The 17322-nt window shown below is 42.8% G+C and overlaps 1 protein-coding gene across 2 annotated transcripts in view; it reads left to right on the top strand.

The window, feature by feature from the left end:
- CEP135 (centrosomal protein 135) overlaps positions 1–17322 on the top strand; it is a 479333-nt gene that overhangs the window by 104410 nt on the left and 357601 nt on the right. For both annotated transcript variants that reach the window (XM_085642056.1, XM_085642055.1), the window contains exon 4: positions 17150–17317. In XM_085642056.1, the coding sequence (XP_085498182.1) occupies positions 17150–17317 (168 nt within the window). The remainder of the gene's footprint in view (positions 1–17149; positions 17318–17322) is intronic.

Raw genomic sequence — 17322 nt, 5'->3', positions numbered from 1 at the left:
TAGGGCATGCATTGTAGATCTGGCGAAAAAAAATAATCATTATTAATTGTGCCTGTCTACTGGCAATACAAGAAAGGCATACGTGATGATTCACACTGCTATCAAACATTTCTAGTGCGGTGCGCGTATATTGGTAGAAGTACAGACAGAGACAAACAGACAAATAAGGAGAGCTCAAGGACTCACGTTAAAAAGGCTAAATATAAAGCCTCATGGTTCCCGTGCGGAGCGTGGGCTCTGAACCATTGCTGTGATAGAGAAGGAAAAGAGATTTTCAGCATGATTTGTCTTACCTTGATCTCGTAAGGCCCTTCTATAGTTGGGATAAGGATACGCTTACGTTCTCTCACCGGTACGCCCGTTTACACACCTACTTCGGGGTCCCACAGTTAACGAATGCTGGAGCTGTGGCTGTCACGGTCGGTATTTAAGAGAAAATGCTTCCGCCCTTGTGACTAGGGGTGTGGTTTCATGTTTGCTGGGTCATGGGGATCAAGGTAAAATTCAGTATTTCGTGAGGGTGATAAGGGTTCTGCAATAAAGAGGTGTTTTTGCAGATATTTTAGCTGAGTCATAGGGCTCAGCATAAAATTCAGTTTTTCGTGTAAATAATAAGGGTTCTGCAGTAAAGAGGTATATTGCAGAGAAATAAGTAACATTGGATTCGGATTGAAACCTTGGTGTGTGTTATAACCATGAACTGAGAAGAAGAGATAACGGGATCAGATTCATCCACTGAGTACCGAATTCCATGGTATATTGTCGTTCAGCCCTGTTATATGGGTTGACAGACGGTACACCCATCGTTGTTCCTTTTCAAAGAGTGTATTCTGACTTTCAACCGATTCAATAACAGTCCAAGTCATGTCATTTGGAGTGTGGTTATTGCTGATAAAATGTTCAGTCAATTTAGAAGTCGCTTTCTTGCATCGGATAGTACTGCGATGCTCTGTTATGCGTTGTTTAACTTTACGAGTGGTCATGCCTACATAACGCAGATTACAGAGTCATGTTATGAGGTAGACTACATTGCAACTGTTACAATTGGTATGGTTTCTTTGTGTCCAGATCTTATTGTTTTCCAGTGTCAGTGTTTTGGTGTGTGTAGTGAGGTGACATACTGAGCAGTTCCCACAGGGATAGTGACCTGTAACTTTGGGTAGTCCCCAAACGCTCAGGACTGTGGCTGCATCAACTGCAGTGATTTTCTTCGGTCGAGTGTTAACCAGTGAGTCCTTTAGACTTCTCGCTCGTTTGTGTGAGAATAAAGGCTTCTCCCATTGCAGATTGCCAGTGTTTAGGATTGACCATCTTTTTCTGATGGTGTTCGTCACCTGATTTGACATAGTGTTATAGGTTGTCACACAGTTGAGGGGTGGTTTCTGTATCGGTCTGCTGGTTTCTTCTAACAGGGCATCTCGGGGTTGGTTTCTCGCCCGTTTTTGGCCCTTGTCCAAAATACGCTGAGGGTAGCCTCTTTCTGAGAGCTTTCTGGAGAGAAAAGAGGCCTGTGTTTTGTAGTCTGTCAATTTACTACAGTTCCTTCTTAATCGAAGGAACTGGCCATAGGGTAGATTTTCTTTCAGTGCTCTCGGGTGAAAACTATAATATTGTAGTAAATTGTTTTTGGATGTTGGCTTGGTATAAATTTTTGTTTCAAGTTTGTTATTTTCATTGCGGATTTCCACATCAAAAAATATCATAGTGGTTTTATCAATGCTGTGTGTGAATTTTAGCTGGGGGTCACAGGTGTTGAGCCAAATGATGAAATCTTGCAATGTTGTCATTGGGCCTTCCCAGATTGCCAGTACATCATCTATATACCTTCGCCAGAGTTTGAGGTACTTGGAGAAGGGTCTGTTAGTCCAGAGAATAAATTGTTCCTCAAAATCAAAAACATAGAGGCCCGCTACACTCGGGGCAAAAATGCTCCCCATAGATGTGCCTCCTATTTGAAGGTAAAGTTGACCTTCAAATTCAAAATGATTCCTCATTAGGGCGAGTTCTGCGCATTTGAGGACAAAATCTCTTGGGACATTATGGTCCCAAACGGCGTTATCCAGGGCTTTTTCTAAGACCGCCAATGTAGCCTCTTGAGGGATATTAGTATAGAGGCTTTCTATGTCGAATCTGACAAGGATGGTTTCTTCATTGGTCTCGATGTCTTTTAGTACAGTCACATTAGAATTGGTACTGCTGGAAGCCCTTTTTGAAAAGGAAGAGGGTGACGCAGCGTCCACCAGTACCAATTCTAATGTGACTGGTTTTAGAGGGAAATCTACTTTCATTCCACCTCCCCATACTACTCCTCCTGAGGGGGCCCAATGACAACATTGCAAGATTTCATCATTTGGCTCAACACCTGTGACCCCCGTCTAAAATTCACACACAGCATTGATAAAACCACTATGATATTTTTAGATGTGGAAATCCGCAATGAAAATAACAAACTTGAAACAAAAACTTGTACCAAGCCAACATCCAAAAACAATTTACTACAATATGATAGTTTTCACCCGAGAGCACTGAAAGAAAATATACCCTATGGCCAGTTCCTTCGATTAAGAAGGAACTGTAGTAAATTGACAGACTACAAAACACAGGCCTCTTTTCTCTCCAGAAAGCTCTCAGAAAGAGGCTACCCTCAGCGTATTTTGGACAAGGGCCAAAAACGGGTGAGAAACCAACCCCGAGATGCCCTGTTAGAAAAAACCAGCAGACCGATACAGAAACCACCCCTCACCTGTGTGACAACCTATAACACTATGTCAAATCAGGTGACGAACACCATCAGAAAAAGTTATATTATTGGGCATCAGCCATACAATATATGAGAGGGCTTATGGGAGGAGACACTTCAGATATCCAGGTCAAGTCAGGTTCAACTGACATTTATGCAATACTTATTGGTGAAGATGCTGGGAATTGTTTCCTGAAATATACTGATCCTGGGTACTATAAACGAACCAAATTTAAGACACTTTCAGCAGGATTTAAAATCTGGGCAGCGCTGAGTAAAATACACGGGATGGGTAGATCCAATACCTACACTAGGATTGAGGGGAATAAATCTCTTCCAGTAGAGATATTTGCGGATGGAATTATGAGTGATTGGGGACGGCGGGGGATCCGGAAATTTGGGGACTTTATGGGAGATCAAGGCTTCTTAGAGTTTTTGGAAACCAAGGGAAGTATGGTATTACTGGGAACAACTTCTTTAGGTATTTGCAAGTTCGGAGTTTCTTGATGAATAAGAAGGGTGGGACTGCTGGGTTTAGTAGAAATAGGGTTCTGGATATGATTGAGGCTGGAGCAGATTGTTCTATAAAGAAAATTTATGCTGAGTTATCTTTATTAAAAGGTGACGATTTGGAAAAATATGGAAGGAAATGGGGAGATAAACTCCAGGTTGATCAGGAGTGCTTCCAGGATTCTCTTGAATTAGGGCGGACTATACTCTGCTCGGTAGCCTTACAGGCCCAGCATTATAAGACGATTTATTCACTTTACCATACACCCGATAGGATCGCTAAATGGGGGGGAACACGGGAATTACGTGCCCCCGGTGTGATAGTAGTGAGGCTGATATTGTTCACATATTTGCGCTGTGTCCCCAGCTTAAACTCTTGATTAAGGCTATTGAATCTTTTCTAGATGTAAATTTAGGAATAAATGTTCTTACACCAGTATGGATCTTCCTGGGGGTAGGAGGGGCAGAAGAGCAGTCTGGCTCACCTTTCTTTTTGTTTGTGGCTATGTCTGTCTTTAGAATTTGTATTGCATCAGTATGGTTGGATAAGGTAGCTCCAACATTCCATCAATGGCTGGCCAGATGGTTGTCAGCATATAATTTGGAAAAAGGGATATACGATAGAAAGGGGAAAAAGGGTAGAGCTCTTGGCAAGCGTATATGGGAACCTGTTAGGAGATGGAAGGAGGATCCTTTAAAATAAGGAGATTGTTTTGGGAACCTAAATTCTGGGGCGGAACTAATGACTCCCTTTTATTTCTTTCTTGGTTTTATCAATTTTCCTCCCATGTATTGACTAATGCTGTGTGCAAATTATTTTGATGTGTTGAGTATGGAAAAAATCTAATAAACATATTTAAAAAAAAAAAAAAACAATTTACTACAATATGATAGTTTTCACCCGAGAGCACTGAAAGAAAATCTACCCTATGGCCAGTTCCTTCGATTAAGAAGGAACTGTAGTAAATTGACAGACTACAAAACACAGGCCTCTTTTCTCTCCAGAAAGCTCTCAGAAAGAGGCTACCTTCAGCATATTTTGGACAAGGGCCAAAAAAGGGCAAGAAACCAACCCCAAGATGCCCTGTTAGAAGAAACCAGCAGACCGATACAGAAACCACCCCTTACCTGTGTGACAACCTATAACACTATGTCAAATCAGGTGACGAACACCATCAGAAAAAGATGGTCAATCCTAAACACTGGCAATCTGCAATGGGAGAATCCTTTATTCTCACACAAACGAGCGAGAAGTCTAAAGGACTCGCTGGTTAACACTCGACCGAAGAAAATCACTGCAGTTGATGCAGCCACAGTCCTGAACGTTTGGGGACTACCCAAAGTTACAGGTCACTATCCCTGTGGGAACTGCTCAGTATGTCACCTCACTACACACACCAAAACACTGACACTGGAAAACAATAAGATCTGGACACAAAGAAACCATACCAATTGTAACAGTTGCAATGTAGTCTACCTCATAACATGACTCTGTAATCTGCGTTATGTAGGCATGACCACTCGTAAAGTTAAACAACGCATAACAGAGCATCGCAGTACTATCCGATGCAAGAAAGCGACTTCTAAATTGACTGAACATTTTATCAGCAATAACCACACTCCAAATGACATGACTTGGACTGTTATTGAATCGGTTGAAAGTCAGAATACACTCTTTGAAAAGGAACAACGATGGGTGTACCGTCTGTCAACCCACATTACAGGGCTGAACGGCAATATACCATGGAATTCGGTACTCAGTGGATGAATCTGATCCCTGTTATCTCTTCTTCTCAGTTCATTGTTATAACACACCAAGGTTTCAATCAGAATCCAATGTTACTTATTTCTCTGCAATATACCTCTTTACTGCAGAACCCTTATTATTTACACGAAAAACTGAATTTTATGCTGAGCCCTATGACTCAGCTAAAATATCTGCAAAAACACCTCGTTATTGCAGAACACTTATCACCCTCACGAAATACTGAATTTTATCTTGATCCCCATGACCCAGCAAAAATGAAACCACACCCCCAGTCACAAGGGCGGAAGCATTTTCTCTTAAATACCGACCGTGACAGCCACAGCTCCAGCATTCGGTAACTGTGGGACCCCGAAGTAGGTGTGTAAACGGGCGTACCGGTGAGAGAACGTAAGTGTATCCTTATCCCAACTATAGAAGGGCCTTACGAGCTCAAGGTAAGACAAATCATGCTGAAAATCTCTTTTCCTTCTCTATCACAGCAATGGTTCAGAGCCCACGCTCCCCACGGGAACCATGTGGCTTTATATTTAGCCTTTTTAACGTGAGTCCTTGAGCTCTCCTTATTTGTCTGTTTGTCTCTGTCTGTACTTCTACCAATATACGCGCACTGCACTAGAAATGTTTGATAGCAGTGTGAATCATCACGTATGCCTTTCTTGTATTGCCAGTAGACAGGCACAATTAATGCACGTGACGCGAGAATATTAATAATCATTATTTTTCCGCCAGATCTACAATGCATGCCCTATACATGGATTGAGGCATGCAATAAATACCCTCAATAATCTGCATTAGATTGCATGCAACGACTCACATTTCATATCGCATATCATAATAAGTGAGCATGGAGAGTTAATAGGAATAAGTCCAATAGAAAGTTTCTCTTTTTCGGATTTTACTTTTACAGATCCGAATCATCCTTCAAGAACGGCTTGCAGGCACAACAAACTACTCTCTAATAAAGGTGGAGTACACAGAGATTCAGGCTGTGGGTGCACCTTAGCGAGTGCAGACCCCCCGTTCCTCAAATAAATTCCTGGTCCTGACGAAAACCTAAGAATTACTAGAAAGGTTGAAACATGTTGACCACACACACATACCAACACTGATATCACTGGCCATTAATACCAGTTACGATATCTATTCACAGTTTTTAATTGTGCCAAGTGACTTCATATTAAATTATTAGGAAGATCACCGCTGACACTTTTAAACATCACTTTTATTTTTCCTCACTCACGTTTTAACTTACTTATATACACAAAAACCTGCTCCGCTGGAATTCCAGGCATCGAAGCACACCCTGACGGCATTCGGCGGTCAGGGTGGGACCCAGATGATGAAGCATGTCACCAACCAGGTTGGTGAGTGATGGGTCTTTTTCCAAATAGGAAATTCTTTTGCTCTGCATTATTCCTTTCTTTATCTCTCCCCCTTATTTTCGATTGAATCTCTTTCGACTCAATCTTTCTCCCTCCTTTGTTATATACTCATATTCAGACCGGGGGTTCGGGATCCTCATTACCCTCACTCTCTCTATTGTTTTTCTGTCTGTGAGATTGTGCCATCTTTTTTATGGATAAATCACCTATTATGTTACTCCAGTATGCTTGAAGAACTCTGCAGCCCCGAACTGTGAGCGGGAAAGTTCCCTCTTAAGCCTTACATTTTAAACAGATAGGTTGAGGTCTATTTTGTGTAATTTACTCATGTTGTAGTAGGTCCTCAGAATAATTTTCAATTGGAAAGCTTCCATAGCTACTTCCCTAGGATGCATTACCTCTGCTTCCCAATCTACATCTTCTGTGGGACCTAAATCCGTTTCCTATTTGACCTTAATTTGTGCAAACAATCTAGTATATTATTGGCCATAATTTTATAAATTGTCGCAACTTCCACTCTAGCTAGTTCTCCAATTAACACGCTGCTCTTCACCTCCAAGCACGCTATAAAGTGAAGAGGAGGGCATGCCACAGTTGTATTAATTTTTAATTTCTGGGACTGTTCTATGTTGTATTCTTTCTGTAGTTGGAAGAAAGTTTTTAGTTCCTCTGTCCCCAGCATGTCTTCCCTTCTCAATGTAGCTGTGGCATCCCATCTAGGAAATCCCTTCAGTTTTGATGCTTTTCGTAAGAAAGTACCTGCCCGCAGTGGGGTTTCTTTTATGACATTTTCTTTCTAACACATTGTTCTACCCTTGTACTGCTGCTTGTGGCGTTACTGGCCTTTGCCCCCCTCCCCACCGCACCTCAAAATATCCAGTGTAGGTATGTCACCTCGCCCATTACCTCATCTGCTATTGCAGTGCCTACTCGTGAGGAATATATGCCCAATTGTTTAGCGCCTGGAGTTGAAAAGACCAGGAATATAATTTCGCATTTGACAATGCGATTCTTCCCAGTGTAATATATACTCGGTAATCCGCTTGCCGATTTGTTTACAAAGAATCAATCTTTAATCATTGCTAACCCACTTTTATTTCAAAAAAATCTTTTTATTTCATTGATTTTGAGCATTTTATAAAACATTCATTACAATGCTACAAACAGACTTCACTGGTATGTACACTCAATATAATTACTTCTTATATTTTTAAATTCACATTAAGCAATATTTACTCATAGCAATTTATCAGCCTCTGGAACTAAAAAGTAAAACAAAACTACAAAACCCCAATCATTCATCCATTCATGCTAATCACTCAGTAACACATACTCCAAACGTAATCCGCCTCCCCTCTGCCCCCCAAGGAATCCTCATAGACGCACACAGAGGAGACCCCTCGTCAGTCTTCCATCAATGTGTCTTGACCAGGGAGATCAACACACGGCCAACGCACGTTTCGGTGGCCTCAATAACTCATAACCACCATCTTCTGGACCTTTTCTTATAATAATGTAGGGTTTGTATAGATGTTGTATTCAATGATTTCTTCATTGTTTCCTGCATCCAGTATAGTTCGTCAGCCAAACCTTATATGCAGTGTGTCTAGCCACCTCTTAAACACGAAGAGTAAAGCTTTGTAGATTTTAGGTATACCACATTGCAACGCTACATGGTACACGTAGATGTCCACTGTTTTGTTATATAATAAATGAATAGTATATTATTCTATATATTATTCTGTTATCCCCCGTTCCCAAGCCGCAAAGTAATTTTTTAGGGGTAGCATTCACAAAACAATTCTTTCCAGTGTAAACTGTTCTATAAAGAGCTGTCCTTGCGGTTCTCCATAGAGTTGTGAGCTTAACTCTCTTTCCAGACACTGACAGAAGCATTCAGGCACTACATAAGGTAAATTCTGTAATACAGAGAGACATTTTGGTATGGTAATCCGTTTAAAACCAGCTGGTTTCCCTAGCAGAGAAAGTGTTAGTATATGCCACTGAATACAGAGAGCGCTACCTCCAGATTGCATTCTAGTTTTACTTGGATTGTATCTCCAGTAGTGTAGGCAGGTTCCATCACTCTCTCAGCAGGTTGGCAGGCAGGTTTTCAGGTGCTCTAGTTACAAAACGGTTGGATACCGGAGGGTCAGAGGGAGCAGGTTTAGAGACCGCACAGGATTGGATCCCCCAACAAAGTACTTATAACACAGAAAAATCCTGAGGTCTATAAAGGCAAGGAGAAAAGGTGGTATGTATAGTGAGGGAAAGAAGCCTAATGTACGTGGTGGAAGGGCAAAAGCTCCGAAGACGTGGTCATACAATCACCCTGGGTAACTAACCCCATCACATGGGATTTTCATCCCAAAGAAAATCTCAAACTCCCAAGGGGCAACAGGACCCTCAGCGAGAGGTGAGAGCTTTATGCTATTGGTATTATGCACTGAGAAGTAGAATGAATTCACATATGAACGGGATGTGAGTGGGGGTTGCAGTGCTAGTGAAATAGTAGTGCAAAAAGGAGTGTATTAAAACTAGTGACGGGACGGCCAGGAGAACTCTGTTAGGCAACGCCGTACCGATGCTAGATTAAAAGGAGTGAAGGCACCACTAATCCGATGTAATCAGTGGAGCAATGTATGAGATAATGGTCGACATGTTTCAGCCGTGGCGCCTAACTAGGCTCGGCTTTCATCAGGACCTAGTAAGCTACTGCAAGAAAGAACGTGACAAAGGATATAGGGGACGCCCTCAAGTTGCTTGTAGGGTGCACGACTCCTCAATGATACATACATCACCTAGACAAAAAAAGGGGAGACTCAGTGTCAGAATGTGGGACAATGTTGCTCAGTAAAGACAAGTGAGAAAGTATAAACTTAAAGCAAACTCCACTCACCCGTATAAACTGGGTGGAAAAAGGACCTCCACCTGGCAACCGCTCAGGAAGGAACACCGCTCTGAAAAGAAGATGTAAGACTACTGAAGGGATAGTGGCTTACATGTCATGAGCGAGTGTGAAATATGTGAGTAGGTCATCTAAAAACGAGGGAGACTGACAAAAGCAGTATTTGCACAGAAAGCTAAACTAAGCAAAGATCATCGTTTGTCAATTGAAAGAAGCAGAGTTGGAAACGTGACCTGTGCATGGATAATGGGTCAGAGCAAAATGAAATTGTACATGTCTGTACAATAGTAAATCAAAGTCAACAGATATACTTTAAAAACATCGCTCGAAGGTGGAGGAGTAGTCACCTACATAGTAATGTGAACGAACAAAGAAAAGAGAAACAGGGGCAGTGGAGCCCAGCGAGCAAGCGTCCTACCTCTCCGTCGGGGAACCGGGCTGGAATGAGCCTGCAGCCGGAGGTCCCGCGGGGTTGGACGGAGGCGGATAAAGTAAGAATGTGTCAGCAAAAAACGGACCAATCACAGGACAGGTAGTTCATGCTCTCAAGAGCGAGAGCCAATGCGGAGCGCTGAGTCACCCGTATGGCAGTAACCTAGGAGATAGGAATGCAGCTGACAAGTAGAGGGTGACGCTGTCAGAAGTTCAAAGGAAAGAGCGCCACATTCAATTAGGGAGATGACGTGGTAGCGCAATAGCGCAAAGAATGCGGAAACGCACGTCTTATAGCAAAGCTAGCTGTCAAAGCGCGTGTCGCTCCGTGTTGCACAAAACGCTGAGGAGGGTGCGAACTGATGCGAGAGTTCGGCTCCAACAGCGCAGGAGGTGAAAACTGCCCTGTATTCGCCGGGAAATAAATGGCGAATAAAAGATGAAGCTGCAGGGAATAGTACATCAGCAGGGGGTGTATGTGCCGGTGTACAGAAGCCGTGCAGAGCGGATGCAAACAAAGGTTTATCATGACGATAGATTTGTATACTGGCTCAACAACTGCGACCCCTTTTTGAACTTCACCTGTGAGTACTCTAAGACTCATCTACCATTCCTTGACATTCTGATAACCCCGTCGGATGGCCGCTTGAGTACTGAGCTCTACAAAAAACCCATGGCGGTGAATGCCCTTTTAAAATATGATAGCTTTCACCCACGAGCTCTGCGTGACAACCTGCCCTTCGGCCAGTTTCTGCGCCTCAAACGGAACTGTTCCTCTACTGACAAGTACAAGGAACACGCCAGCAACCTATCTAGACAATTGCAGGCCAGAGACTATCCCAAACATTTGATCCGCAGAGCGTCCAAACGAGCCGCGAATAACAATCGGGAGGCTCTTTTGACACCTAAGATCCCCAAGGCATCCGAGAACAGACTCACTTGTGTGCACACCTATTGTCAATTTTCCAACCAACTCAAGAAAATCATTTTATCCAATTGGAAAATTCTCAACATAGGTGAGGTAGGGCTGCCTAGACCCCTCTTTGCGTTCAAACGCAGCAGCAATATCAGAGACCAGTTGGTACACACCCGCCCACGCACCAACCAAAGATGCACCCAACAAACTCTGTGGGGTCTCCCTCCAGTTGTGGGCCACTACCCATGTGGTTCATGTGCGGCATGCAGCCTTACCTCCGTGACCAAGGAAATTGACATTGGTACTGGCAGACCGTGGACTCTTAGAAGCCACAGTAATTGCAACAGCTCTCAATTGATCTATCTAATAACCTGCCCCTGCGGGCTGAGATATATTGGAATGACCACCCGCCGTATCAAAACTCGCATTTTGGAACACAAAAGCACGATACGGTGTGGTCGCTCCTCTACCAAACTCACCAACCACTTTCTAGAGGTCAATCATGCTCCCAATGACCTACACTGGACAGTCATTGACAAACCCTACATACCACCTCATCTCAGAGACAGCTCCTCTTTCCTATTCAAACGTGAGCAGAGGTGGGTGTACAAGTTGAAGACACACGTTCAGGGTCTGAACGATGATATTCCTTGGCTATCTTTATAACACACTTGGCTCGTTCGTACCTCCTCACCAACTGACCCATGCCTCACACCGTTTTCATGGGCACCTTCGATCTAGCCTGTATACAAATCTATCGTCATGATAAACCTTTGTTTGCATCCGCTCTGCACGGCTTCTGTACACCGGCACATACACCCCCTGCTGATGTACTATTCCCTGCAGCTTCATCTTTTATTCGCCATTTATTTCCCGGCGAATACAGGGCAGTTTTCACCTCCTGCGCTGTTGGAGCCGAACTCTCGCATCAGTTCGCACCCTCCTCAGCGTTTTGTGCAACACGGAGCGACACGCGCTTTGACAGCTAGCTTTGCTATAAGACGTGCGTTTCCGCATTCTTTGCGCTATTGCGCTACCACGTCATCTCCCTAATTGAATGTGGCGCTCTTTCCTTTGAACTTCTGACAGCGTCACCCTCTACTTGTCAGCTGCATTCCTATCTCCTAGGTTACTGCCATACGGGTGACTCAGCGCTCCGCATTGGCTCTCGCTCTTGAGAGCATGAACTACCTGTCCCGTGATTGGTCCGTTTTTTGCTGACACATTCTTACTTTATCCGCCTCCGTCCAACCCCGCGGGACCTCCGGCTGCAGGCTCATTCCAGCCCGGTTCCCCGACGGAGAGGTAGGACGCTTGCTCGCTGGGCTCCACTGCCCCTGTTTCTCTTTTCTTTGTTCGTTCACATTACTATGTAGGTGACTACTCCTCCACCTTCGAGCGATGTTTTTAAAGTATATCTGTTGACTTTGATTTACTATTGTACAGACATGTACAATTTCATTTTGCTCTGACCCATTACCCATGCACAGGTCACGTTTCCAACTCTGCTTCTTTCAATTGACAAACGATGATCTTTGCTTAGTTTAGCTTTCTGTGCAAATACTGCTTTTGTCAGTCTCCCTCGTTTTTAGATGACCTACTCACATATTTCACACTCGCTCATGACATGTAAGCCACTATCCCTTCAGTAGTCTTACATCTTCTTTTCAGAGCGGTGTTCCTTCCTGAGCGGTTGCCAGGTGGAGGTCCTTTTTCCACCCAGTTTATACGGGTGAGTGGAGTTTGCTTTAAGTTTATACTTTCTCACTTGTCTTTACTGAGCAACATTGTCCCACATTCTGACACTGAGTCTCCCCTTTTTTTGTCTAGGTGATGTATGTATCATTGAGGAGTCGTGCACCCTACAAGCAACTTGAGGGCGTCCCCTATATCCTTTGTCACGTTCTTTCTTGCAGTAGCTTACTAGGTCCTGATGAAAGCCGAGCCTAGTTAGGCGCCACGGCTGAAACATGTCGACCATTATCTCATACATTGCTCCACTGATTACATCGGATTAGTGGTGCCTTCACTCCTTTTAATCTAGCATCGGTACGGCGTTGCCTAACAGAGTTCTCCTGGCCGTCCCGTCACTAGTTTTAATACACTCCTTTTTGCACTACTATTTCACTAGCACTGCAACCCCCACTCACATCCCGTTCATATGTGGATTCATTCTACTTCTCAGTGCATAATACCAATAGCATAAAGCTCTCACCTCTCGCTGAGGGTCCTGTTGCCCCTTGGGAGTTTGAGATTTTCTTTGGGATGAAAATCCCATGTGATGGGGTTAGTTACCCAGGGTGATTGTATGACCACGTCTTCGGAGCTTTTGCCCTTCCACCACGTACATTAGGCTTCTTTCCCTCACTATACATACCACCTTTTCTCTTTGCCTTTATAGACCTCAGGATTTTTCTGTGTTATAGGTTTTCAGGTGCCTCAGAACAGATACACAGCTTCTCCAGCAACAGATCTGGGTGATTTTCCCTCAGTTCTGGGAGACTGACAATCAGGCAGACACTAGCCCTTGTTACACAGCGGCTCTCTGATTACTCTGCAGACAACTCCCTTCTTTGGTCACAGTTAGTGCAAAGAACTGGGCAAGCAAATAGAAGTGAAATTTTACTCAAGTGGAGTGAGCCAGTAGACTTCCACTTCAGTGACTCAGTGGTAAAGTTCTGGTCACATGACTGATTCTAAAACACGGTATGCTGTCACTACTGCTCTACATGTTAAACCCAGTGACCAGGACAATATCCCTTTGTCTAAAATGAGGGCCCACTTGGTGTGCCCTGTCACGTGACTGGATAAGTCCAGATCCTCTCATAGTCCGGAACAGCCCCAGGCATCTGCACACATTTGTTCAGTGTGATATTGGGGCCAAAAATCAAAAGTCAGAATACCAGATACACACAGTCAGACACTCACAGCAGGGGAACATGCCTGTTTACTATGCAGAGGACATTCCCATCCCACCAGCCCCCTAGCCCACATTGCCTGCCTGAAGTTTAAACATAGATCATAATACCAAATCACCATAATAATCTACCTCTGTCTGCAGATATGTTTAGGCTGTGACACACATAAGTACGAAGGAGTAGAGTTAGTAAGAGTTAAGAACTCTTGTCCACTGTCAGGTTGCCATATCCATTGAAGCCGTAACTTTTCATTGGCCCTTCTCCTTGAGTTCCGCCTCCTCTTCCGATATTTGGTGAGCTTTTCTCCAGGTGTTCAACCTTCCTTCCTCTGCCTCTGGTTCAATGAATGGTTGCCTCAGTAATGAAGTTATTCCCAACCCTAGAGTATGGACCCTCATATGTTTGTGTCTCCAGTCCCTTTGTAAACATTTTTCCAAGGTGTCCTGTGTAGGTTAATTTCTGAAGCACCCACCATCTACCTCACGTTATCATCATTCCACCACTCCCTCAGCTACTATATGAAATTTTGCCGGAAAGAGCATCATGTATTTCAATTCTTTTTCTCGTTTTCCTGCATTGAAGGCATGTTGGTGCTGTTGGACTGCCTATGTAAAGATCAGAAAACCAACAAGATGTTTGCATTGTCTAGAAGAAGTGATCCAGGCTCCGGGGTTGCTGTAAACAGCATCTTAATCACTATAATTAAAGATCCTGACAATAACAGCCCTTGAGGCAGCCACTGGGTGTGTCATTGAAACTGGGGCCATATGCACCCTCCCACAGAAAAAAAGTATGACAGACCCTTGGGACAGAGTGTTTTCATGATCATTTCTTCTACAAAAAGAGGTTGGGATTTCTGCCTGCTAAGAAACCCCTACTATATTTGATTGTTTGTGCCTGATCCGTCCTCTGTGTCTTTACTTTTTAGCTTCGAGTGAAGGGATGTCTCCTGCAGTTGAAATACGGCATCTCTCAAAATGTTCTATTCTTTTGTAATCTCTTTCATTACATTTCCACTTTACTAATTCTCTCAGATATTTTGTCAGATCAGCTCATGAGTCGCCACCACATATTACTGTATCAGTTATGTTTTTTAGGGCAGCACACACATCTTTTACCACCTGCAGCACATCTTTTATTGTGACTTCCCTAGCACCGTCCTCTATTTCCATTACCTGCACAAATGCTGCCTTTTTCTGTTACGGCAAACTACCTCACAAGAACGCATATTTTTTCCAGTTTGTTTAGCTGCTGCACCAATGTTGTACCATTTTTGCATTTATGCCTGCACACCTCAATTGATCTTTGTAACAGTCCTGATAGAAACCTTTTAGTTAAAACTGAGATACCTGCAGGAGTACTCTTTACACCCTTTACCTCTTATCTTCCTTTTCGCATTACAGTTTAATCGCTTATCCCCTTACCTTTAGCCCCTTATCTTTATCCCTAATGGATCACTTTAACCTTCATCCTTACCCTAGTGTGTTGCCCTTACACCTTTAATTGCTTACCAACTTACCACCTACCCCTAACTCCTTACATACATCCCCTTACCTTTAAATCCTTAGCTTCTTTCTCTTTTGGTGCCATCCCCTTTAAACCCTTGCACCCTTAGCTTCTAACTCCCTCACTGCTCTTAACCATGTACCACATACTCTTAACCGTTTACTCTTAACCGCGTACCTCTAACATCTTTCATTTACACTCATGCACTTAATCCTTTACCCCTGCCCCTTATCCTTAACCTGTTGCACTTACCCCTTACCTTTACACACTTAACCTCTTACCCCATGCCCCTTACACCTATTCTTTTATTTTACCGTCAATGCCTATACTTTAACTGTAACCTCTTTCACTTAGCCCTTAAATGTATATGCTTAACTGCTTACCTTTACCCAGTTGCTCTTATGACTTTAACTTTGCCCCTTGCCCTTATTTCTTTACCTTTAGGCCCTTACCCATCACCTCTTACTTTTTAATGTTTACCCTGTACACTGACTCCCTTTCCTTTATACTTAACTCCTCCCCTTAACCTCACCCAGTCATTTTCTAAAATATATTTTCCTTATATTACTTTTATATTTTTCATTAGACTGCTTCAAATTAAATGATAAATGATGATATGGCATATGATGAAAATGTAGTTCACGAGGAAAGGCTTACGAGAAAATTACATGACAATGAAAAGGATGTGAACAAATGGTATGTTTCTATATACGTATTAGTCATTAAGATGCTTTGACGTTGTGGGAAGTTCATATGAAAACTGAGACTCCTTTTCCTTTAGTTTAACATTCCTGAATGCCTGTGCAATCAATGTTTGCCAGCATAAGGTGCCAGACCCCGTACATGACGTCTTCTCACTGAAGAGACATAGCCACTGATTCAGAAGAGATAAGGATTCTTTGGAAACACATTCATAAAAGTGCCATTCCAAGCTTGAAGGGACCAATACAAGGTCAGCGCTTGAATTGCTGATAATATACACATATTGTATTCTAAATAAGATTGAAATTAGCAGAACAAAATTAGGACAAAGTGTTGTTGTCTACTTACTTAACACCTATTGCTTGACACCTACTGCTTGATCGAGCGTTCAGGTAGTGGACAAGGTTGCCTTTACAGAGTTGGTAATAGTCATATTTATTTTTCGATGTAAAATAGTTTATCTTTGATTGTTGGTAGAGTATGTGTTTGAGGTATTGTGGTGCATGTTGGCTATCGGAAAGTTTAGTCATTGGAATAAAAGTTTCAAGGGTTGGTTTTCAATTCAACAATGTCAGTTTATAACCCTAAGTGTCAGTTTTCATGCTCTCAAGCCTTGGGCACCAGTTCCTTGGATGCCACAAGCCCACACTAGTTGCATCATTCTCTCTGGGTCCTAAGACAGAGACTTGTGATGCTGCCTTTAGGACATAGTGGAGACCATCATTATTTTCCTGGGTGGTGCCTCATGAGTGATGAAGGTCACTGTTGGTACATCAGGCATCCCGGATTCATCATCAGGTGTAAAGAAGAACTTTGGTATCTGCATATTTTCGTGGGCAAAATCATAGAGGATAAGAAAAAACTTTGAATTACTTATGTCACATTGCTCTACGATAACCTTCCTTAATTTGCAACTTCTTGGCTGGTGACATGAATTTGTAGAAACTTTTTTATTGTTTTTAAATATGAACGTTTGAACCATGCTCCCCTCCACCTCCCTTTCTTCACGCATGATTAACACTGCCGTAGTGGATGTAACAAATATTAACGTCTTATGAGGAAATTCACAAACAGTCTTCCATCCTGTTGCTTTACAAGAGCAAAGTGATTGGTGTAAATTGTGATTTGATCTTTGAAAAACAGGCAAATGTGACACTGTGCTTCCGTATCAATTCATATTTTAATGATTTTTCATACAGTAATACAGATCAAATATTTTATTTTTCGTCATTGAAACTCTACATTTTTGAGTCACTTTATAGTTTTTGTGGAAGTAGCACTTTTATGGTATTTCGTATTGCTGGCACAAGGGGGCACTGTAATTGCTTCAGTCGTAATTGTTCAGTAATATATATTTGTCTTTAAAGATTTGAAGGCCGCTCTAAGGAAGATTGAACACCAGACAGCTGATTTAAAGTTCTTGAATAACCAGTATGTCCATAAAATCAGGCTCTTGGAGAAAGATGGCAAGGCGAAGACTGAAAGAATCCAGCAGCTCCAAGAAAAGAATCTGCAAGCCGTGGTGCAAACGCCAGGTAGA

This window comes from Triturus cristatus, chromosome 2_2, assembly GCF_964204655.1.
Source record: "Triturus cristatus chromosome 2_2, aTriCri1.1, whole genome shotgun sequence".
NCBI lineage: Eukaryota > Metazoa > Chordata > Amphibia > Caudata > Salamandridae > Triturus > Triturus cristatus.
This window is presented reverse-complemented; position numbering and strand designations above follow the sequence as displayed.